General features: G+C 48.6%; 1 protein-coding gene across 1 annotated transcript in view; it reads left to right on the top strand.

The window, feature by feature from the left end:
• The window catches only part of STK11IP (serine/threonine kinase 11 interacting protein), a 291,281-nt gene that overhangs the window by 209,067 nt on the left and 57,172 nt on the right, over positions 1-25,042 (top strand). Inside the window, exons 17-18 of the mRNA XM_078683491.1 lie at positions 1,359-1,545; positions 4,204-4,364. Coding sequence (XP_078539617.1) covers positions 1,359-1,545; positions 4,204-4,364 — 348 coding nt within the window. The remainder of the gene's footprint in view (positions 1-1,358; positions 1,546-4,203; positions 4,365-25,042) is intronic.

Genomic DNA, 25,042 nt, shown 5'->3' on the forward strand with positions numbered 1-25,042 from the left:
ATCAACAACACCAACACAATAGAAGCAGAAAGAAGACACGGCGCAATCTGCAGAGAAATCTGAGCTGGTCTCCCCTCTAAGACAAAGACGTGCGGGGAAAGGAGGGGGTGGGGGGCCTTGGAGTGACGGAGGAGAGAAAGGACACTGGGCCAGGGCAGGACCATGGGGAGGGTGGTGGGGAGAGTGGTACCGGTACCAGAAAGGGGTTGTCACATACTGGCAGGGCACAAACTAAAATGGGGGACTCCAGATAGAGGCAGCAGCCAGCAGGGTGAACAGCTACCATGAAGGAGGCGGTCGCTGGGTGAAGATGCGAAGCGCAGGCACGGGGCTGACAAGCCAGCATGGGGGGGGGGCACAGAACCGAGATGCCGGACACATATTAGGGATGGTGGGCACAGACCAGAGCGACGAGGGGAACAAGCGTTAAATGGGCAAACTTTTGTGCTGTCGGCCTTCCACCCATGGTCCATTCTTACACGCGGCAGGAATCAAATAATCAACAAGCGCCCCACACCGCAGCACTCAAGGAGGCAGTGTGAGGTGCTGGCTAAGGAGGCAGTGACAGAGGAGAGCTGCGGGTGGAGGGAGGGGGGGGAGCGGGACGGAGGAGAGCTGCGGGCGGAGGGAGTACTTCCGGGTCGCGGCTACGATTTTCTGGTGTCCTGGGCTGCGGCGGTAATGCGGGGCTGATGAGGGGTAGGCTCCCTCTTTAATTTAAATATACAGCGGGGTGAGCACCCGATGGGGGAATCCCCACACCAGGACTTCTTCCGGCGGCGGCGGTGGTCGGGCTGAAATGGCTGCCTCAAAGCTTCCGAAATTTTTCGGATTTGGGGGCGTGTTTTGCTGTCCTGAGTGACGGACGACGTCACGAGCTAAAGAACAGCAAAACTTACGCCCCCAAATCCGAAAAAGACAGTGCTTGTTTGGAGTGACTCCCTTCTCTTCCAATGGCTGGCCTCCGTTTAGGAAGCCAGCCAATGGAAGCGAACGTAGCGGAGAGGCGCGTCTAAACTGCCCTACTATACAATGCAAGATCTCCGGACCGGAAGCTGCTTCGCAGCTTATAGGTCCCTCGACCTAAAAAGGGGTGGTGGCCGCGCTGCCCTGCTCCCCTAGCCCTAAAGGGCCCTGGGGCCAAATATAATAAAGGAGAAGGAGGCTTTTTTTGGGTGGTGGGGGTTTAGTCTTGAGCATGGAAGTGAGAGCTTAGCCAATTTGCTCATTCCTCTTTCTTGAACTAGACCAGTCTGTGCGTCTGGTATCTCAGGTCACCACACTTGATCTTTGTCCCATGCACACTTTCTGTCACCGAGGTCGCCCCTCCTAATTTCTCTCTCACATTGATATTTTAGACCATCCTGCAAATCCTGAACCCAGTTCTGGAGGCCAATCTCAGCAGGATTTGTTTGCAGAGCGAGGAGATGGTCAAGCTGCAGTGCTTGAAGTGCAGGACGGAGTTCAGCCAGTCGCCCGTCCCTGCAGTCCACAGCCATGAAGAGGAACCATGTGCCACCAATGAGGGGTCTGCGGCAATGGAAGGTATGAGGCCCTGTGCTCTCATTGAGAGGGACTCTGGAAGAGTGAGAAAGCGTACATTTGGGATGGACTGCATTCTTGGTGGTAGGGGGGTGCCTTCTTGCGTAGGTTGCATGGGAGATGTTGCCGTGGCTACGAGTGGGCAGTAAGGGAATATATTCCTTAATTGAGGCGTGTATTAATCTAGTCGTTAAACAAAGCAGTGCATGTCACCTGGCCTATTCAGAGTGCTGTCGGGCAAAGGAAGAGATGAGTGAATGCGAAGAATGTCGAGCATGATTGTTGGAGTCCAGTCAAGCGAGTAGGGTGAGCCTACTTCTGACATTCATCAGTCGCTTCAAGGAAGGTGTCAACTAGCTGAAAACTTGTTTGAGAAGTTGAAGCATTGCCAGTAAAACTGAGGGTCTAGAGGGGCCGTCATTGTTGTAAGTCAGGATGTATCAATGCCCTTGTGTTGCTGTGTTCACCTCCAAACTCCAGTCTAACCGGAGCATACAGACGGTCTCTTGGTTTAAGACTGTCCCCTCAGAGAGAGATGAGTGTGAGGGTCCGCTCACAACAAAGCAGATGATGGAACCTAAAGCAGATGATAGAACCTATAGCAGATGATAGAACCTATAGCAGATGATAGAACCTAAAGCAGATGATAGAACCTATAGCAGATGATAGAACCTATAGCAGATGATAGAACCTATAGCAGATGATAGAACCTAAAGCAGATGATGGAACCTAAAGCAGATCGGGAACGTCTAAGAACAATACACTGCATCTACTTCTGTTATTCCTTATTCTTTCTGTTTGTCCTTTCCTGTATCTGTAGCCGGAAATTAGCTGTGCTCCTCTTACCAGCTCGGGCGTGGACCCTACATAACCGGTCCAGGTCCAGGCAGACACATTTTATGTGGCGCTTTCCTCAGAGTAGAAAGCTGAGACAGATTTAAATCTAAGGGGTCTCAACCCAGATATGCAGAAGCGCAAGTTTGAACTGGTGCCCTTGGCCAGTCATGGTGGAAGCTGGGTAGTGTTCCTGGATTTAAAGAGCTTCTGTATTCTTCTTGCAGTCGTTCAGTGGCATACTTCCTCTTCCAAGTCTGTGGATATCCGTCGCCCTTAGAGCATTGCACTGAGGAAACCAAAAGCTAATGTGTGGAATGATTTTGTTTCAGCCACTGGTGTTACTCATGACCATATTCCAGTCTATAGCTTCATTCTTGCCCACTCTGACACTGACACAGAAATCCCAGACCTGTGTCAGCCTTTTTTGCCATCATCTTTGAAATATAGCTTGATCCCTGAGGCACAGGAAATGCATCTGTGCACACCCATTGCACTGAGGGAGGCAGAAGGGGATCAATCAATCAATACATTTATAGAGCGCGCTACTCACCCGTGAGGGTCTCAAGGCGCTGAAGGGAGCGGGGGGGTGCGCTACTGCTCGAATAGCCAGGTCTTGAGGTGTTTCATGAAGGTGAGATGGTCTTCGGTCAGAAGTAGGTGTGCGGGGAGGGAGTTCCATGTTTTGGCTGCCAGATAGGAGAACGACCTTCCTCCGTGGTGGTTCAGCGGATCTGTGGGACGGTGGCAAGGGCGAGGCTGGCGGAGCGTAGCTGGCGGGTGGGGGTGTGGAACGAGAGGCGGTTGTTGAGGTATTTGGGGCCATTGTCGTGGAGCGCTCTGTGTGCGTGGGTGAGGAGCCTGAACGTAATCCTCTTGCTGACGGGGAGCCAGTGCAGGTTTTTCAGGTGGGCGGATATGTGGCTGTGGTGGGGGATGTCGAGGATGAGTTGTGCGGAGGCGTTCTGTATGCGCTGGAGTAGTTTCTGAAGTTTGCCGGTGGTTCCTGCGTAGAGGGCGTTTCCGTAGTTCAGTCGGCTGGTGACGAGGGCCTGGGTGACGGTTTTTCTGGTTTCGGTGAGGATCCACCGAAAGATCTTACGGAGCATGCGCAGGGTGTTGAAGCAGGAGGAGGAGACGGCGTTGACTTGCTTGGTCATTGTGAGGGAGGAGTCCAGGATGAATCCCAGGTTGCGTGCGTGGTACGTGGGTTTTGGTGCGGAGCCCAGCACTGCGGGCCACCAGGAGTCGTCCCAGGCGGAAGGGGATTGTCCGAGGATGAGGACCTCCGTCTTGTCTGAGTTCAACTTCAGGCGACTGAGTTTCCACCATTCTGCGACGTCTTTCATTCCTTCCTGGAGGTTGGTTTTGGGGGTGGCTGGGTGTTTGGTGAGGGAGAGTATCAGTTGGGTGTCATCGGCGTAGGAGATGATGTTGATGTTGTGGGGGTTGAGTGGCATGCTTGAACTGATCTCAGCTGCTGATCATTCTTGGAGTTCTCTTCCTGGTCAATGAAGAGTAAAGTGTTGGGTTGTTGAGGACATCTTAGTGATGTTCCATGGGGACCGGAAGCAGAAAGATATCTTGAGCTATGGGACGTTTGTGGTTGGATCAGCAGAGGATGGAGCAGGCCGTCACAGAGTGCAGCGCTGGAGAGGGACTGTGGGAGTTACCATGGTCTATCCGCGACCCGTATTTGTTGTGCTTCTTGTGGCTGCTCAATAATTATCCAGGTGGAGATGATCGCATTACTTGCAGGACACAGTTTGCATAGGGTTGGCTTCCTTTGCATAATGTGATTTATATATTCTTATGTTGTGGTTTCAGACGTTGTCTCCAGTGCCGCTCCTGCGGAATGCCCAGCCTGCGGCAGTGACCACGTGGTCATTCTGCCCTCCAACTCCGAGCGAGCTGAGGTGCGATCCAGCACCCCACTGTTCTCAACACAACTGTCCAGCAATAACCTCACAAAAGATACAGCCTTGCTGGTAAGTTATTTGCCTTCCTAGTACAGTCCTCTCTTTCCTCCCTCCCTTGGCCCTTTATTGTAGTTCTGTCTGGCTGGTATTTTCTCAGGGAAAGCCATATGGGTCCTCATTCCGGTAATCGATCATGGATTCTCTCTGATATCCCTAAATGTACACTCTCTATTCACACTTGTGGGTTCCACAGTATACCTTTTGAAAAATGCATTAACATGATGAAAACATGTCTGCAAGATTCAATTTTTTAACTTAAAGCACAAAGAGGATAATGTAGCTTGAAACTAAGACTGTACACAAAGTAGAAAACTGCTTAAAGCACCTTCAGGAATTTCTGACGTTGCAGCTTCCTGTCCCGCTGTACTGATATGTCAGGTAGTTTTTGTTTTTGGTAATGAACAGAGGATCTATGGTCTGTCAGACAATAGCTCTACAATATCTCCTGCACACTGGCAGGGGGCGCCATTGGTCTCCTCTGACACTGACAGATAGAGCCTCATATAAGCACTACCTCTGTTCGCTGATGTCAGGGCCTCATTTTCCACACCCTACGATGTGAATCCAGCCTTTTATCAGTGCCGTCACAGACTTTATAAAAACTTTTTTTTTTACAGTGGCCATCTTTTGCAGTGAAAGTATGCAGTGGTTCCGATGTTAGACCTACTGACTTGATCCCATCTTATAGAGACATCCAGCCGCAGATTCCTTACCTTTGAACTCCCATTCGTCAGGCTGGATCCGGAAGATTTTTGATAGCAGTACCCCCGCATGGCGGTAGGTGGCATCGGTCCCCTCCGCTTGACGTTGTAGTCGTCTATTTCGTCGTTGTGACATCCGCGTCTATATAGGTGCCACCTCGACGGTCTAATGTCAGTTCTTTTCTTTTCGTGCCAGCCAGCGCATCAAAAAGAGCTACCGCCTGTCACGTTTTGACAGACTTTTTTCGACTTTTTGTCGAATGCTTTTGGTGTGTAAGATATCCAGCAAGAAGACTCTGGGTTCAAACCGTGCAGCGCCTGTCATCGCGCCATGTCGGTCACAGACCCCCTTCTTGTGTATCTTTGGTGCCTGGAACGTGACCATGACCTGAAGTCATGCTCCGACTGCCAGACCATGGCTCCAGAGCAGAGGCTTTGAGGGAGTAGTTCCTAAACATAATCGCAGCTCGGTGTACGGCGCCAAGGAGGCCACCACATTGATCTCGGTCGAGAGGAAGGTCCAAGCACCACTCCAGGGGGTCAGATTCTTCTTCCTCCCAGTTGAAGTCACCGCAGTCAGGTAAGAAGCACCACAAGAAGCACAAGAAGTTGAAGTGTGCTTCGACTTCGCCCCGTCCATAGTGTGACGAGACAGAGTAGTCTTGACGTTCAAAGCACCACTCTGTGGAGCGGGAACCTGGGTCAGCTCCAGGTTTCCTCACTTTCCTGGGCTGGGATTGACTTTTATGACGCCATGTGCGCCATCTTTGTGCTGCCTGACCCTGCCAGTGAGCTTTTGGGCCCGCAGGCTCAGTAACCGGAGACCCTGTGGGTTCCGCGTCTCCGGCGCCATGGCCTCCTCTTGGATCCGTTTCTGGATTCGGACCGGTGTAGTCGCCCCACATCGACCTTCCCTGGCACGGCGTCCAACGTTGAGACCCTCAGCGCTGCTGCGCCCACTGGCGGCGCCTCCTCCATCGTCATTCCAGATGACACTGAGCCGGCTGGGCATCCAGCGACACCGAGGCCAGTGTAACGGAGCTGTACGGCCCCATGCCGTACACTCTGCCCTATTCTGAAGGGCTACAAATGGATGATGTTGATTGGGAGGGAAAGCACCATCCCTTAGAAATCCTACAACCAAACCAAGAACTGGACTGGTATGAGGTCCTGTGTGATACCAGTGGCCTGGACACCTCCCCGGATTCTGACATTCTGTCTCCTTCTAACCTGGATACGGAGGAGGGGGCTTCTTTTACAATGGTGGTGTGTAGGGCTGCAGAGATCTTGGACCTGCAGCTTCCTACAATGGCAATCTTGACAGAGGTCTTGCAGCCTGCTGTCTCTACCTCGGAACCCTTGCTGCCCTTCAACAAGATTGATCAACGTTCTGTTGGGCACCTTGTCCACGCCCGGCACAGGGGCTTCTGTGAATAGAACTATTGCCCGCCGCCACCGCCCTGCACTGGGCGACCCAGTTTTCCTCTCCACCCATCCCACCCCACGGAGCTTGGTGGTCCAAGCCTCCACTTCCAATGGCACGTTCTGCTTCGCACCCCTGAACAGGGAATCCAAAAGATTTGACATCTTCGGTAAAAAGCCTTTTTACATGAGACAATCTGTCATCTTGCCTACCTTCTATGCTCCTCCTCATCCTTCTAAAGAAGAAGAGCGTCTTCACCGCCTGGACCCAAAAAGAGCGTTGTCGTTCTACCTTGACCGCACTAAAACGTTCCGAGTGGAGGATCAGTGTTTTGTGAGGTATGCTGGAGCAAAGTAGGGACGTGCTGTTTAGAAGAGGACCATATCATGGTGGGTCGTCCTCTGCTTTAAAATATGTTATGCCTTGGCGAAGAAACAGCCTCCTGAAGGCCCTAGCGCAAAGGCAGCCGCAACGGCTCTTCAGGGTGGTGTTCCGATCCATGGCATTTGCCAGGCGGCCACGTTGGCATCTCTGCACACGTTCTTCAAGCATTATTACCTGGATAACCAGATACACAGAGAAGGCCTTTTTGGCCGTTCTGCAGGACTTTTTGATTTGAAGCTTCTCCCCAGTCCCTCCTGGATGGTATTGCTTGCGTATCTGTTCAAAGACATGGAATCTCCATCTAGGGGTCTCTATCAGATGGACAATTTACTTACCTTTGGTAATGCTTTATCTAGTAGAGACATGATCTAGCTGCAGATTCCGTACTGACTCACCCATCCTCCCCGGACTGCGGATCAGTTTTAGTGTCGGGCTGTTTCCCTTCAGGGCCCTAGTTGGTTTTTTAACACACCATCGTCCGTCACTTCATGGCTCTGCGCTTCTGGCGTGGAAAGTCATGAAAAGTATGACGTCAGGGTGCCGGGGTGATGCCTGTATAGAGGATGCAGACAACACAACGATGAATCCGATGCCTATGACGTCAATGGACGTCAACTGACGCCACCTATCGGCTGAAGGCGTACTGCTATCAAAAATGTTCCGGTACCAGCCTGAAGCCTGCAAGTTCAAAGGTACGGAATCTGCTGCTAGATCACGTCTCTACCAGATAAGGTGTTACTGAAGGTAAGTAACTTGTCCTTCTTACCCCCTGAAATTCTCCTCTTCTTCATAAACGCTGGTCCCGATGTCATCAGTGCCAGAGGTCAAGCCCCTGCTAGCTTCAGTGTCTGACCCAGACCAGGGTCAATCTGACTCTACTCGAGTCACCCGGTCCCTATACATTCAAACTAAGAAGAAACACTTCCTCTACCACAGAGCCTCACTCAGAGCCTTCATCATATTTTGGCTCAAATTCTGACCAAAGTTTGCCGCCACCTGAAGATGATGGGGGTGATTTTCTCCTCATTACAATGACTGCAGTGTATACATGGATTTGAAGGAGACCAGGGGGCTGAGTACTCCCCATAATACTGGGCTGATTCCACTCTTTGCCTCCTCAATGAAGGGCAGTGCTTCATTTGCCCTTGTGATCAGCCACGTGGGTGAAGTCTTAGCCCCACAGCTGCTCTCTGTTGGAGCCAACGTAAATGTTTTTAGTGAGATTTTGCACCCAGGGCCAGCCTCATTTGAGACTTACTTCCATTTAATTCAACTGTAAATTAACACCTCTATGGACACTCTGTCTAATCTTTGGTGTTGTCCACCATGGCCAGATGCCACAGCCTGGCACCTGGCGACCTGGATTTACTTACGCATCATACGGAGAGTTTGGTGGTCCAGGCCTGTACCTGAAAAGTAAATCCTAATTTGTTTCTTAGTCCCCCTCCAAACAGAGAGTCAAAAAGGATTGAGGCATTCGTGAAGCAAAGGTTCTCTTCAACCTGCTTGGCTTTGAAGTTTGTCGGTGGGGCCTGCCCGTAAGGTTGTTATACACACACCCTCTGGGACATGACCAGCGAGATCCTCCTGGCGGTCCCGCAGGTGTTTAGGGCCCCTTTAGCTCAAACCAATGCGTAAGGCCAAACGCCGTCAGGTATGTAGTTTAGGCTTGCCTTCACACTGATGATTGCTTGGAGTAAGTGATGGACACTTTCACGGTAGCTTGCTGACATGCACTGATGTGATCCTCCGACTTGTCTGGAGATGTGAAGGTGTCACTTATGGACATGCCTTTTGATGGGTCTTACCTGTTTGGAGAGAAGCCTGAATCTGTCCTTGAATGCTTTAAAGAACGCAGAGCCAGTTGGTGGGACTCTGGCCTCTTCCCGCTGTGCCTGCCTTTGCTGCAGATCCTGAATGTCCTGTAGAAATGCAGCAGGATTGAGTTCTGTTCATTCTGATAGCCCCGAACGGGGCTCTGAGGATTTAATACTCCGAAGTCCTGAATTTGAACATATGCACGCCACTTAGACTGCCTCTAGGATCTGCTGCCTCAGCGACAGGGCGGTGTGTTTACCCAAACCTCCACTTGATGCACCTCCATGCATGGAGATTGAGCCGAACCAACGGAGAGGTTTTGTTCTTCTGATGGAAGTGGTGGACAACATTCCGGCTGCTTGCCGTCCTTCCGCCTCATCTGTGTATTTGGGTTGTTGGGTAAATGTTGTGCCTCGTGTGAGGCAAAGCAAGGTGACCCTCTCCAGGAAAAACTATCTGATGCTGTCTTGTTTGTATTGGCTTTAGCCGGCAAGGCCGTGCAGTGGGCAGAGTTAATGGATACTGGTCAGCCCTTCTGGCCTTCCTGCGTTGGCCTGGTCCTGCCTCTTTATTCAAGTCACCTGTTGTGATGTGTTTTTGAAAGGACTTTTGAGTATATTTCCCTCCTTATTGTACCCCAGTTGGACCTTAATTTGGTTTTGACCTTCTTAATATGCGCCGTCTTCAAGCCGCTTCACTGTTGCACTCTGATCGTCTTGACCCTGAAATGTTATTCTTCTTGATGCTCTCTCTTCTTATTGCGAGCATTTCAAGCAGTCATGTCCGTAACCGGCAAGCGTTGCCAGTGCAGCTTCTGTACTCCACCGTTACTCTAACAAATCGGTGCTCAGAACCTGTGCGTCCTTTTTTTCTGAAAGGGGTGTCTACTTTCTGTCTGGGGCAGTGTGGGAGGGTAGGACCCTTCTGCATGGTTACACTCACGTTTTGCCCGGTGCTATGCTGTTTCTGACTACTCTGACTGGGATCCTGCTAATCAGGACCCCCAGTCTCTCTGCTTTCTCACCTAAATTGTTAAGTTCAGTACTTGGGTACTTCCCAGATTGGATACTGGGGTACTCTTATCAGTCCCCAGTATCTGGCACTAAGGTACCCAGGGCATAGGTACCCCAGAGGTCCCCCATGGGCTGAAGCATGTATTATGCCACCCGTGGGAGGCCATTCAAACTGTAACTAACGGCCTGCCGTTGCAGCCTGCATAAGCTGCTGCATGCACCACTTACTAAAGATATAGGTTTCCTACATCTAGGGTCACTGCACTTAAAACCTATAAGTCACCCCTATAGCAGGCCTTTGCAATCCTGAAGGCAGAGTGCTTGTTTTTAAGTGTGAGGGTGCCCCTGATTGAGCAGGACACCCCTACAACCTACGGAGTCCATTCTCCCGGGTTGTCGGTGAAGCAACCGTATACCATATAGAGAGGGGCAACGCCTAATCACGCAATGACATCTCAAAACTGGCTGTAACAAATCCTACCATGTTTGGTATCAAACAGTTTGGAATCATACCCCCACACCGTTTGAGAAGTATGATTCCAAGCACTGGAAGAGCCCTCCGTTAGGCTCTCTGTGTTCCTGGTGCCAGTCTTCTAGACCCGGATAGCACAAAATGGCTGCTGCCGACCAGAAACATGATTCTGCCTTCCTGCTGCTGAGCCAAGCTCGAGCAGGGAAAGTCAGAACACTAGGTTTTGCAGCGTGAATCTTTCTGGATTCACTATGCTGTGCATTATTCCGCAGTCTTGTGGTTGGGTCCGGATTCGTAATCTTTTCTTTGTTTTTTTTTTTTTTTTTTTTTTTGGAGCCCAGGTGGGCGTCGGCGTCACACCTCCTTGGGTGTATTTCCGGTGACGTCGGCATGCTTCCTGCGGAAGCTCCCACTCTTGGGCGCCATCTTCAGATTCTTTTTTCCGCGGTCGGGTCTGGATCGTTCCCGTTTGGGCTCCAGACATTTTTGGAGAAAGAAGAAGAAGAATACAGAAATTGGAAGGAAAACATCTCAGAAGACTCCAGGAGACTTCAGCAATCAAGGGCCATCGAAGAAGAAGGAGAAATCTTCGAGAACTTCGACGCCCGTCGACGAACGCACGACCAGGGGGCCTCTGAGCGCTCAGATGGACAACACGCCGTTCAAGTTCTGCCGTAACTGCCACCACAAGTACGCGCAGAAGGACCAGCACCCGGTTTGCAACCTTTGCCTACCGGTAGATCACGAAAGCAAGGACTGCAACGCCTGCTCCGCCTTCACCCCGAAGACCCTTCGTGTGAGAGAGAGGCAGAGGGTAGCGCACGCCACCCTGCAGGGAAAATCCCCAACTCCATCCCTTTACGAGCTGGGCATGTCTTCCGAGGAAGAGGACAACCCTGCCGCCGAAGACGTCAGCTACATGGTCGTAGAGACCGATTACACCAAGACTTCTGATAAGGTAGGAGACTCTACGGCCCCTAAGAGCACGAGAGACCCTGGGTCTCGAAAAAACGAGGGCAAGGCCTCGAAAGCGCCGGCGCCAAAATCTTCGGCGCCCGCGGCTACACCCAGGCCCAGCGGATCCTCTGAGAAGGAGTCCCCGGCGCCGAGAGCTGTTGAACAGCAAAAGCCGTCGAAAATCGCACCCGAAAAGGATCGATCGACGTCGAGGGAGAAGGACCCTAAAGCACCAACGCCGAAACACGGTTCGACGTCGAAAACTTCGGCACCGAAGACCAACTCTGCACCGAGCCAACCACCGAAAAGGGCGGCCGAACCATCCGACGCGGAACACGCAGCCGAGATGGAGAAAATGAAAAGGCGCCTCGAGGCCGAAATGGAAAATATCTTGCAGCGGAAGAAGGAATTAGACGCCAAGATGAAGGCCTTCACGATTCCCCACAAGACAAAGCCACAGGTGGTGGAGGTTGTCGACGAGGAAGACGATGACGCCTATGAACAGGCACCGGACGTCGAGGAGTTCGACGACCAGGAAAACGAAGAGAGTCCCTACTATAGTTACGACTATGAGGAGGAAGAGGACAACAGGACGGACGCCGGGTCGGCTCCCTCCGACTCACTGGAGCTGGATTATCTGGAGGTCGGCACCCTAAGCCCAGAGGAGGCGGTCGACTCATATCCCTCGAGGCCCTCGCCGCCGGACGACAGCGGAGCCTACAACTATGTGATAAAAACTGCCGCAGCAGCATTCAGGCTCAAGCTCGACGAAGAGAAGAGAAGCAGAAAGCGGACTTCCTTCTGGAGACATTGCTCCCCACTCAAACAAAGAGCCAGTACCTGCCCATGCTCGAGAGTGTCTTGGCCCAGGGAAGGGAAGCATTCAAGGAACCCGCAACATGCAAGGCAGTCACTCCCAGAACAGAGAAGAAATACAAACATTCCTCAAAAGACCCACCCTACATTCAGGGCAGACTCCATCATCACAGCCACAGCAAGAAAGAGGGCTAACGTGCCCACTACTTCTGGGCTGCCCCCAGATAAGGAGAGCAAGAGGATGGATCTGGTGGGCAGAAGGATCGAACGGAATGCCGCAACACAATGGCGCATGGCTAATTCCAACGCCCTGATCAACAGGCACATGTACCAGATCATGGAGGAGCGGGGGCAGTTGGTGAAGGACCTGCCCCAGGAGGCCAAGCAAAAGGCCGAAAGACTGGTGGAGGAGGGGAAGAACGCGGCAAATTCTTGCCTCAAGATGGCCCTGGATGGAGCAGACACCTCCAGCAGGCTCATGATGATGGGCATCACTGAGAGGAGACACGCCTGGCTCAGGGTTTCAGGCTTTAAACCAGAAGTGCAACACCGCATCCTGAACACACCGTTCAACGGCGAAACACTGTTTGGAACAACAGTTGATGAGAAGCTCAGTCAACTGAAAAAGGATAACAAAACTGCGAGATCCATGGGAGCATTGCAGTTCAGAGGTAGCAAAAGGGGTGCCCCGTCACGGAGGCCCGGAGGCAGAGGTGGAAACCAGCCGGGTGCATCACACCAGGTTTCCAACAAACGCACCAACAGACTCACAAGCACAGCAGGGTCAGCATAAGCAGTCCTGGCAGTACCAACCAAGAGGCCAGTCCTTTCGAGGGAGAGGAAATGGACGTGGACAGAATAAAAGAGGGGGTCAGCAGCCCGCCTCTAAGTGACTTCGCAAAACCCCATTTGCCCACCCACAGGAAAAATCCCAGGGGGCAACACGTACGGAGGGATCAGGTGTTACACAAACTAGACACCTACGACCACATGACACCAGTGGGAGGAAGATTACGATTTTACCTTCAAGAATGGAGAGAAATCACATTAGACAAGTGGATTCTCAACATCATCCAATTCGGATACTGCATAGAGTTGGAGGGGAGACCAACAAGCAGAAAACCAAAAAGAAGACCACTAGCAAACAAACAGCTAGAGCGCCTTCAGGAAGAAGCAAAGGAGCTCCTGCAGAAGCAGGCCATAGAACTGGTCCCCTTCAGGGAAAGGAACAAGGGGGTATATTCTACGTACTTCCTGGTACCAAAAGTAGACGAAACAATGAGACCCATTCTGGACCTAAGGTTCCTGAACAAATTCATAAGAACGCAAAAGTTCAAAATGACCTCCCTGCAAGAGGTGCTCCCACAGTTGCAAATTGGGGATTTCATGATCACGATAGACCTCAAAGACGCCTACCTGCACATCCCAATGAACAGGAAGCACAAGCATATGCTCAGGTTCACCGTCGGAGAAAACCACTACCAGTTCATAACACTAGCCTTCGGACTACATTCAGCACCAAGGGTCTTCACAAAGTGCCTCGCAGCAGTCGCAGCGCACCTACGAAGGCAAGGAATACACGTGTACCCTTACCTGGACGACTGGCTAGTGAAAGCAAAGTCATACCAGAAATGCAAGTGGGACGCACACACAGTGACGACCACACTCATCAACCTGGGGTCCTCCATCCATTGGAAGAAATCATCAATGGAGCCAGAACAAGTGAAAATCTTCCTGGGAGCACAGATCAACACCTTACAGGGCAAGGTGGTCCCCAGCGAGAAGAGGGCGAGAGCGCTGGTGAAAGAAACTCGCCTCTACCGGAAGGGACAAGCTCGGACAGTGAGGACTGCGAGCAAGATCATGGGGATGATGGCATCATGCATCCACCTAGTACCAAATGTACGACTCCACATGAGACCCATTCAAGAATGGCTACAGGAGCAATGGTCACAAGCTACAGGCAGTTGGGAGGATCTAGTGGTTGTAACGCACTCAGTGCAGAAGGAAATGACATCGTGGAACATGGAGAACATAACAAGGGGAAAGCCTCTAACGCCCCCAACACCAACAGTGACCATCACCACAGACGCATCCCTCAAGGGATGGGGCGCTCACATGGAGGAACTCAAAGTGAGAGGTCTCTGGACACCAGCGGATGCGACAAAGCACATCAATTACCTGGAATTGAAGACATCTTCCTTGCACTGAAAGCTTTCCAGACGAGACTGTACAAGCACAAGGTATTGCTACAAACAGACAACACCACAGCGATGTTCTACATCAACAAGCAGGGTGGGACACAGTCAACCATGCTTTATCGCTAGCGCAGGAGATATGGAGATGGGCCATCCCACTCAGGATAGACCTGCTGGCCCTACACCTACCAGGGAAGGACAACATACAAGCAGATTGGCTCAGCAGACAGACATCGGCATCCCACGAATGGGAGCTCAATGCCCAGGAGACAAGGTGGTTGTTCGACAGATGGGGAACGCCATCAGTGGACCTTTTTGCCACACGCCTGAATGCAAAATGCCAAAACTTCGCTTCCAGACAGCCCGAGGATGGATCCCTGGGGAATGCCCTATGGATAGATTGGTCCGGGACATTTGCTTACGCTTTTCCCCCGATACCACTGATGCACAGAGTGCTGAGCAAATGCAGAGCGAGCAACATGACTCTGATACTGGTCGTGCCGAAGTGGGCCAGACAGACATGGTACTCGCAGATAATGGAGATGACACAGTGTGCACCCCACAGATTCGGCAAAAGGAAAGACCTGCTCTCCATGCAGAACGGGGAGGTGCTGCACCCAGAGCCAGAGAGCATGAGCCTGGTGGCATGGCTCCTGAGGACATAGAGTTTGCACATTTGAAACTACCAGAAACCACCCTAAGGGTTCTTCGGGAGGCACGAAAACCCAGCACTCGAAAGTGCTATGTGGCAAAGTGGAAAAGGTTCACATTGTGGTGCAGAAGAGAAAAACTTCACAATAAAATGAAGAAGGACTCCACAGTGCTAAAGTACCTCACGCTCCTGCTGGAGAATAACCTAAGTTCATCCTCGTTAAGAGTCCACTTGGCAGCGATAGTCGCCTACACAAGGGGAGAAACGTGCAGGAGTTTCTTCACTTCACAGGTGGTGAAAAGATTCCTGGAAGGAGCGAAAAGGATCGCACCACCAAAGCGGGTGCCTCCACCGGCATGGAACTTGAACATAGTCCTTACGGAACTCATGAAAGAACCCTTTGAACCACTTCACAAGGCCTCCCTAGAGATGCTAACTATGAAAACAGCTTTCCTGGTTGCAATAACGTCCCTACGCAGAGTAAGCGAACTTCAGGCACTGACGCTACAAGAGCCCTACATACAAATACATAATGATAGGGTTGTGTTGAGAACCGACCCACACTTCATGCCGAAGGTGGTGTCCAAATTCCACATGTACCAATCTATACAGATACCGAGTTTTTTCCAAAAACCAACAACTAGCGCAGAGCGAGCTCTGCACACCCTGGACGCCAGAAGGGCAGTCATGCACTACATTGAGAGAACGAAGGGACACAGGAAAACAAAACAGTTCTTTGTGTCATTCGCCAACAGTTTCATGGGGAAAGCAGTAACCAAGGACACTATTGCACGATGGATCGCACGAACAATTCAGCTCTGCCACAAGCGAGCAAGACAAGAACAAGCAGAAGGGACACGTGCCCACTCCACTAGGAAAAAGGGTGCTACAATAGCCTTCCTGGCTAACACACCCATACAAGACATATGCCTGGTGGCAACATGGGCTTCAGTGCACACGTTCACGAAGCACTACTGTGTGGATATACAAATGAACAAGGAAGCACAAGTCGGACAAAAGGTGCTCCAACACATATTCAATAACCAACACTCATCTTCCACCCAGCCGCCACAGAAATAAGACACCGCTACAAAATCTATGCACGGCATAGTGAATCCAGAAAGATTCACGCTGCAAAACGAATAGTTTTCTTACCTGTCGGTATAGTTTTGCAGCTTGAAGATCTTTCTGGATTCACTAGCGAACCCACCCACCTCCGCCAGAAAGATGAGGCTGGAGAGAGAAAGGTGGTTAAAAACAGAGACATGTAAAAAAAAAAAAAGAAGGACTTTCAAGGTTACAAGCGGTAAATCACTTAATGGAACATTGCCATTACTTCGGAAACAAAACAAACACGGAAAAAAAGAATCCGAAGATGGCGCCCAAGAGTGGGAGCTTCCGCAGGAAGCATGCCGACGTCACCGGAAATACACCCAAGGAGGTGTGACGCCAACGCCCACCTGGGCTACAAAAAAAAAAAACAAAGAAAAGACTACGAATCCGGACCCAACCACAAGACCGCGGAATAATGCACAGCATAGTGAATCCAGAAAGATCTTCAAGCTGCAAAACTATACCGACAGGTAAGAAAAATATTTGTTTCCTGTCACAGGGAGGTGTGACCTCCTTCCAGACAGGCTTTAGTGTAATGAGGCCGGGTGAGGGCGCTTGCCAGCAGATGTATGATTAAACAACTACCATTTAAACAGCGAGTGCCTAAACCACGAAGGCTAAACAGCGACCAAAGTCCAACCACTACATATTGTACAACGACTTACTAAACCACGAAAATGAAAGTATTACCACAGAACCCTAATCTACCACTGTGTTCAAAACAACTCAAGATTGAAACAAGAAAAGAAAGTTTTCAAATTAATCAACACTTTGTATTGAAAAATATTTATAGTAAGGACACTTTAAATTTACTACCAAATAATCATTTTTGGTAAATACAGACACATTTACAGAGAGACTGTTATGTTGTGGTAAATAAATAAATAATACCTCTATTTTTGACTAGATATAACAATAACAGATAGCTCAATAAATAAGAGTCAAGATTCGAGGTAGTAGGAGTTTGCAGGTTTTAATACAGCATAAAGGACAGGAACAGGACAACCTGCACGGGCAAGATCTGGGATGGCTAGCCAACAGGGGGGCCCCGACAGCTGTCGGGCAGGATCTGGAATGAGCGCGCTAACTTTTAATAACAGTGCACAAGTATATATACTTAAACAATTGCATTAGAGTTCATACAGTAGGCGTAGCAGTGGGCGGGGTTTGTAGCAGTCGCGCAAGATAAGGCATAAAGTGGGTGTAACAAGAGGCGTGTACATAGACATGTGATGTAAACGTAACAGAATATGTCATAAAATGGGGCGGAAACATGGAGGGGGCTACCTAAGGAGCCGGGACCTCTAACCTAGTGGTGCGCGCAAGCTGGCAATGACGTGTTACTAGGGAGAAGCTGGGGGCTATGACTTCTGAGCTAGAAGGAGAGACTGAAGTCTGGAGAGTCAGAGCGACATGTACCTAAACACTATCTAGTATCTGATGTTTAGAGAACATGTTGATAGAATCCAAAAGTTATCAGGGCAAAGGCTAACAGACACTAAGACTGGTGCATGCATTATTCTACATGTAGTGTGTGTTGAGGAATATTAAATGACCATAAATACAGTATTTCTCTTACATGGAGACGTAAAGGCTAGACGATGACTGAAACTATTGATGCGATTCAGTAGCTTAGGAATGCAGAGAAGGAGAGCTGGACTGATAACTGGAATCATAACTTACTCTTGGCAGACTGGCAGGCAGAGCCAGGCCGAGCCGGGCACTGTGAGGCAGGAAGTAAGTGAAGGGTCAGGGATACAGGTGGGGGCTGTATCGCTCCTCATCGAGGGTTCAGGAGACAGGAGCTGAATCTGAGTCCGGGCCCTTTTGAGGCCTAGAAACGGGGACTTTACAATAAAATAACGTGCACACTGAGAAACGTGGCAACGTAGCTTTACATAGGCCTAATACTCGTAGCTTTCACGAGAACTGGAAACTGGCATACTAGAGATGGACACAACTGTAATTGCGTCTTTAATCGATCATGGGGAATACATATGCATATTAATCATGCACATACAACATAAGATGGGGAACACGTAGGGACACAGAACATGGCAAAATTTACTTTTCCACATTCCCTCCTTGTCACTACGTTTCCATCAGGAAACATCAATATTCATGATACCATCTATCATTTCATACAGTATCATTTGCTCGTCTCGAATTGTCTTGGAACGGGATTTAGGACGGGACTTGGGACTAGGAATACAAGAGGTAGCACAAATGCCGCAAATCGCAGGGCCACATTGTATACAGAGGCAGCAACTGAATATGATCGCTACTGCAATACCTAGAAATGACAATACTTTCCATCCCCAGGCAGAAATTATACTCCAAAACCAACCGGACCATGTCCAGGTGCCTGGATTCTGGTGTAACTGATGGGCAATTTTATGAAGTCTGGTTATAGCTGAATAAACAGACGGCGCGTTATTAGGAATGAAAATGCAGCAACTAGATCCGATGACTCTACATGCTCCTCCTCTATCGGCCAGTATGACGTCAAGAACGAGACGATTTTGGAGCACGACAAATCTCATAGCAGATTGCTCTTCGGTTAAGTTACCTAGGGCAGAGGCAGTCTCATTCACTACTGCCTCAAGGGTTCTGGTTAATCTACGGATTAACTTACTATTCTGGATAGGTCCTATAAAGAAAAAGAATCCTCTATTGAAATCTGTATACTGTTCTAGAGCAGTTTCAGTTTGATCGACAATCGGGGATTCAATCTCCCTTCTATGTCTAATGTGTACTAGATGTGTGTTTCTATGATAATCAGATGGGGCTAGGAAAACTGGTGGCAGTAGGAAGGCAATGTAACAGGTTCCCTCCCAATCGAGGGGCAGACGAACATATGCGGTCTGACCACAAACAAAATAAGAATGACGTGAAGCTTTGAAAATAGATTTCCCACTGTCACTATACTCGACAATAGTGGTACAATCAATATGTCCTACATGTACGGAACCATTATTTCTGACACATAATTCGCCTTTGACTGGTAGTACTGAAATTGCAGGTAAGTCTGGAGTAGGATCAGACTGAACATTCAGGACCATAAAATTCGAAGAATAATTACCCAAATTATAAACTTCATTTTCTAGATCTAACCCTGTTCTGTGGGGAAGACCTTGCTTGTCTGGAAAACATGTACTGTTCAGAAGGGACATATCATTTGAAGATGACGTTAACATGGACCATGCTCCACATGAGCCATTATGTGAGAACGGATAAGGAAAGAGTGGCAGAACTCCCTTCGGTGTCTGGAAAGGGGGGAGTCGACCACACACCCAACAATTAGTGGCATTGCTGGTCTGGTGTGAATAATGTAACATACGGATGAATGAATTGTTGCGCATAGCAAGACGATAGGATACTTCGTGAGGAGGCAGATCACTAAACGTGTGCTCTACTGTAGCATTAGAAAACTTATTTACATGAGAAATTGGAAAACATAAATGAAATGCATAGCTCGTGCAGGTAACCATCAAGCTGAGAAACAATATAAAACTTAGAAAAACGATACATCGGATTGAGTTTTGACTAACTCTCTCACTATGGGGGTCTATTTCATACATGTCAGATACCTGTCTAACCGTTTCACCTAGGGGAGGACTTAGACAATTAAACTGGCTGACTTTATTTTACTAGACCGGAGCTTACTTTTATACTCCTGCTGTGGAGTTTTCTCTAACAGGGGAGGCTTGGTATCAATGTCATTTGCGGGACAGTCCTTAAGAATAGTTTCTTGGCAGTCTTTAAAATCTTGACAATCCTTGGAAAAGTTCTTGGAAACAGTTGTTAGTCCGTGAAATTTCTTGACGTGTGACAGATGCACCCACCCCTTCCTGCCTTCCAACTTGACGGCAGTACGGGTGGCCAAAAGGACTAACTTCGGCTCCTTCCAGCGAGGCTCCAGCGGACTTGAACGATCAAAATTGCGGACGAGGACCAAGCTTCCTGGAACAATTTCATGCGGTTTCACCTCGGTATTGTCTGGAAATGCGGCGGCAACCTGTGAACGACAAGAGTGGAGGGCAGACATCAAGGAAGCTAGGTAATCTGTCAGCATATTACTGGAAACATCTGTAATACTTCGGGGTCTAGGTGTACCCCATACATTCGGGGGGCGGCCGAATACGACCTCATAAGGGGACAGACCTGATCTGGAATGTGCGACCATGCGCATATAGAACAGGGCAACTGGCAGGGCAACTAACCAGTCTACACCTTTCTCTTTGCAAACTTTGGCAATACGGATTTTCAAGGTTTGATTATGTCTCTCTACGAGACCGGCTGCTTCTGGATGGCGTACACAATGGAACTTCCACTGGTACCCTAACAAAAGGGAAACGTGCTTCATGAGTTCAGATGAGAATGGCTGGCCGTTATCAGAATATACGACCCTTGGGAGTCCATAGCGGGGGAAGAACTCACGAACCAACTGCTTGGCAGTGGTCGCGGCTGTGTAATCTGGGACTGGATATGCTTCTGTCCACCTGGACAAAGCGCATACAACTACAAGGACATACTTGAAACCTCGACATCGCTCCATCTGAATATAATCCATCTGGAGGACTTCAAAAGGGTGGTCAGGGGGTTGGAATCCACCTTGTTCCACCGGGACACTTTTACCTGGATTGAATTGACAACATATCATACAAGTACGGACTTTCTGCTTGGCTGCAGCTTGTAAATGCTTGTTAAACCAAATGTTCTGGATACTGTCTAACATGGCTTTTTCTCCTAAGTGTGCAGGACTATGTGCGGTATTGATAATGACTTGAACCATTGAGTCGGGGAGAAACCATGTGGCTCTACCCTTCGTCAACCATCCCTGATCTGTCTGGACCCCTCCTTGTTCGGACCATTTCTTAATTTCCTCGGGGGTAGCATGTAACTGGATATCTATGACATCTTGTGTAGGGTCCTTAACTGTCATACAAGTAGTCTGTTCTAGAGTGGATGTCGGTGTCTTGTTAACTGGTATGTCTGGTGTCTGTGCTGTAAGCTTGGCTGTTCGATCTGCTAGATCATTACCTTGGGAAATAATGTCAGTAACTTTCGTATGTGCTTTGCACTTCATGATAGCAATAGATGTCGGTAAATGTATGGCATCTAACAGAGCTTGAATAAGGAGACCATGCTGAATCTTGGTTCCATGAGAAGTCATGAAACCTCTCTCCTGCCAGAGCACTCCAAAGTCGTGTACAACTCCGAATGCGTAGCGTGAATCTGTGTAAATATTAACTTTCAGGTTCTTGGCGTGTATGCAGGCTTGAGTCAGAGCAACTAGCTCTGCTGCCTGAGCAGACAGGGTGTCAATACGGTGTGTTTCAATAACTTCAGTGTCAGTAGTCACTGCATACGCGGCTACTAGTTCTCCTGTACTCGTTCTCATACATGAACCATCCACATAAAGTGTCAGGTCGGGATCTGGTAATGGAATATCTGTCAGGTCTTGTCTTGGCTTAGTCATAGTGTTAACAACTTCCACACAGTCATGTGTGGCAGGATTTGAAGTAACTGACGGTAACAGTGTAGCAGGATTTAGAACGTTGCAGCGTCTGATTTCTATGTGTGGCTGGAACAGTGTCAGTTCATAACCTGTTAAACGTGCAATTGTCAAGTGCTGAGTCTGTGTTCGGTTTAAAAGAACTTCCACGGAGTGTGGAACTTGTACTGTCAAGGAATGTCCTAATACTATGGAATCACTTTGTCTGATAGCTAGTGCTGTGGCTGCAACTGACTTGAGGCACGCAGGCAGAGCCTGGGCTACTGGATCTAATGTGCTCGAAAAATAAGCACAGGGCTTGTATTGTCCTGCTTGATCTTGTGTAAGAACAGATAATGCTGTACCATTACGTTCTGTGACAAAAAGTGTAAAAGACTTACTGTAGTTCGGTGTAGCTAGAACGGGAGCTTGGCATAAAGCTTTCTTTAGCTCATTGAAACTAAGTGTATGTTCAGATGTCCAAGGGAGGACAGTCGATACGGCTGCCTCCTGTGTCGTTAACTGTATCAATGGCTTGGCTAGAAATGCATACTGAGGAATCCACTGTCTGTAATAAGAAGTAAGGCCGATAAAAGCACGTACCTCCTTCTGTGTCTTGGGCTGTGGAAGACTCGCTATTAACTGGATACGGTCAGGTGTCAACTGCCTACCCCACTTGGACAGTAAGTGGCCTAAGTAGATCACTTGCTGGACACAGAATTGAAGCTTTGAAGGAGACACCTTGTGCCCCATCTCGGCTAGGAAATACAGGACTGTAAGCGATGCTCGCTCGCAAGCATGTTCAGAACGGGCTGTGATCAGTAGATCATCGACATATTGGAGCAGGGCAGTGTCAGTTGGCATGTGAATATTGTCTAGTTGTCTCTTAAGTGCTTGACTGTAAATACTAGGACTTTCTGTGAAACCTTGAGGAGCTCGTGTGAATTTATAGCTCCTTCCATTTAAACAAAAACCGAAAAGGTACTGGCTGTCTGGATGAATTGGAACACTGAAAAATGCGTTTTTGAGGTCTATGACAGTGAAAAATGTAGCCTCAGAATCAATGGCTGTCAATAGAGATGAGATATCTGGAACAACTGGGTACTGGGGGATGATACATTTATTGAGTTCTCGAAGATCAATCACTAATCGATATACTGGAGGTGCATTTGGATCAGTACGTTTCATGACTGGAATGATAGGAGAATTACATACATTGGAGTCAGTTTCTACAACTACTCCTTGAGCCATGAGCTCGTCAATAATTTTGGATAAGGCTGCTACAGCCTCAGGTGGCAATCTGTACTGTTTGATTCTTGGTAACACTACACCTTGCTTGAGAGTCACACGATGGGGTGTGATTTGCATAAAACCAACATCAGTTGGACCTTGCGCCCATAGATGCTGCGGAACATTAGACAATCTCGGATCAAAATCTCGTAAAACATAGTGACCCTTGAAGTCACGTAAAAACAAACGTACCCCCTCTGGGGAACAGCAAATAACTGCACCTAATTCTTTCAGTGTCTTAATACCTAACAAATTTTCTGGACATGACTTCGTAAGCAATAGATCAGTAGTTCGGGACAATGGACCTACTTCTAGAGTCACTGGCTTTGATATCTCGTTTACAATAGGCTTTCCTGAAAATCCAAGGGAAACATTTCTAGAGCCTGAGAGCGGAGCCCCTGGAACCTCGTCGTGACTAATGGTAGTCCTACTTGCCCCTGTATCAATCAGAAACTTTCTGTCTTTCCCTAATACTTGACTGTGAACATAGGGACCTTCTTGATCTACAGGAATCTCGATGAGAGGCAAGCCTACCTCCCTCTCTAGGCTGTTTCATGAATACGCTTGATACCCTGGATACTCTGTCTGAGCATACTGGTACATCTGCTGTGTAACATGCTGTGTTGCAGCGATAGGCTGCGGTGCTGGAACTGTCTGTTGTGCATTCTGTGGCTGAGAAGTCTGTGAAACTTGTTCTTGTCTAGGCAGACGTGGTCTTTCTTTAGTTTTACCAGTGGCTATATTGTGTTTCAGAACTGCACACTCGTTTATAAAATGACCTGGCTGTTTACAGTAATTGCATGTCCCTTTAACGGGAGCTGCAGGATGACTGGCTTGATTCGGACCCCTCTTCTGACTGTCTTGAGGAACAGATTGTGCAACTAGTACTTTCATTTTCGTGTCCTTCATACGTCTTCTCTCGTGTTCTTGCTCTTCTCTGATTCTATTCTGGTGATACTGGAGCATCTGTAACATCTGGGACGGAGTACTAGCTTGCCAAGTACTTTCGACTTTCAAAACTCGATTTTTAACTTGTGGACTTGAATTCTCGACTAATTTAGTAACAAAAAGATGAGGGTATGACTCGCTACTCGTCTTCAAACCACTGTTTATTACGAAACATTTCTCAAATCTGGAATAAAAATCACTAGTGTCTTCGTCTTGTTTCTGTTTACAGGCTGAGATTGCATCCCAGTCTTCCTTTTTAGTGGTTAATAATCTAGGCAAAACTTGTATTAATAATTCTGGTAATTCTTTACATTTATCTCCAAGACCGGTACCTGGTACTCGTATCTTATCTTCAGCTTCTAGAGCTGTCCAATCGATCTTTTTCTCTCCCACCTCCCAATCCTTTTCCTTGAGTTTTTCGTATATGCCCGCAGGCAACAGGACTTTTAGCATTTTAATAATATCTGGATACGTGTATTCTCCCATACGGAGCATGTCTTTTAATTCTCGGTGGAACCCTGCTGGATCTTTGTCGTGACTCGGAATTAATTTCTTCATCTCTAAGAGTTCCATCTTGGTAACTGGGGTGTAAACAAATACTCGTTGCATTTCACCATCTGGTGTCCTAACTGGGTGTACTTCTCGTAACGGATGCTGTCTATCTATGTAAAACGGTTTACTTTCTGGAGGTGAGACATGAACAAAATGCGGATTCAGAAACGTTCTATATTTGTTGCGCTGTTCTAGAATGACACTAATTAAATCGGTACCTAAACCTTTCCATCTATACTGGAGTAACTCGTTCAGGACATCATGTAACGGACCTGGATCAGAATGTTGACCCTCATACAGCGTAATGAGGTGCTGGATCATATACATACCCACCAGTCGCTGCTCGGCTGGGGGCAGTTTCAGAAACATTTGTGCCACTATTTCGTCCGGAAAAGTGGTAGAATCAGTAATCCATCGGACTGCTGATCGGGCTAGTTCTTGTTCATGCATAGTACTTAACTCACTATAACCGATTCGTGATTTCAGAATGTGATCGGTAGCTTGAAATACTTGTTCTAGAGAGCCTTGTTCTGGTGCTGGAAGATGAACAGTTTTCTTGTGTTCTAGGCGTAAATGTCGGTCTGGAAGTCTAGATTTACCTACATACGCTATTCTGGCGGGATTCTCGTCGTCTACCTCTTCAGTAGAAGAGTCATTTTCTTTCTCGCTTCCTAGAGCTTCTTTGCGTTGTTCGTGTAACCTTATTATTTCTTTACGTATTTTCTTGTACATACTCTCTATACTATTGAGTGTCTTGTGCTTACCCTCGGCTATGTTATAACTCCACCTTGTCAGAACTTTCATTTCGGTCGGATCTTTAGTCGGGGAATCTTGTTCCCGTATTAAACAATTG

The sequence above is a fragment of the Lissotriton helveticus genome, chromosome 3_1 (assembly GCF_964261635.1).
Source record: "Lissotriton helveticus chromosome 3_1, aLisHel1.1, whole genome shotgun sequence".
In the NCBI taxonomy this organism is placed as follows: domain Eukaryota; kingdom Metazoa; phylum Chordata; class Amphibia; order Caudata; family Salamandridae; genus Lissotriton; species Lissotriton helveticus.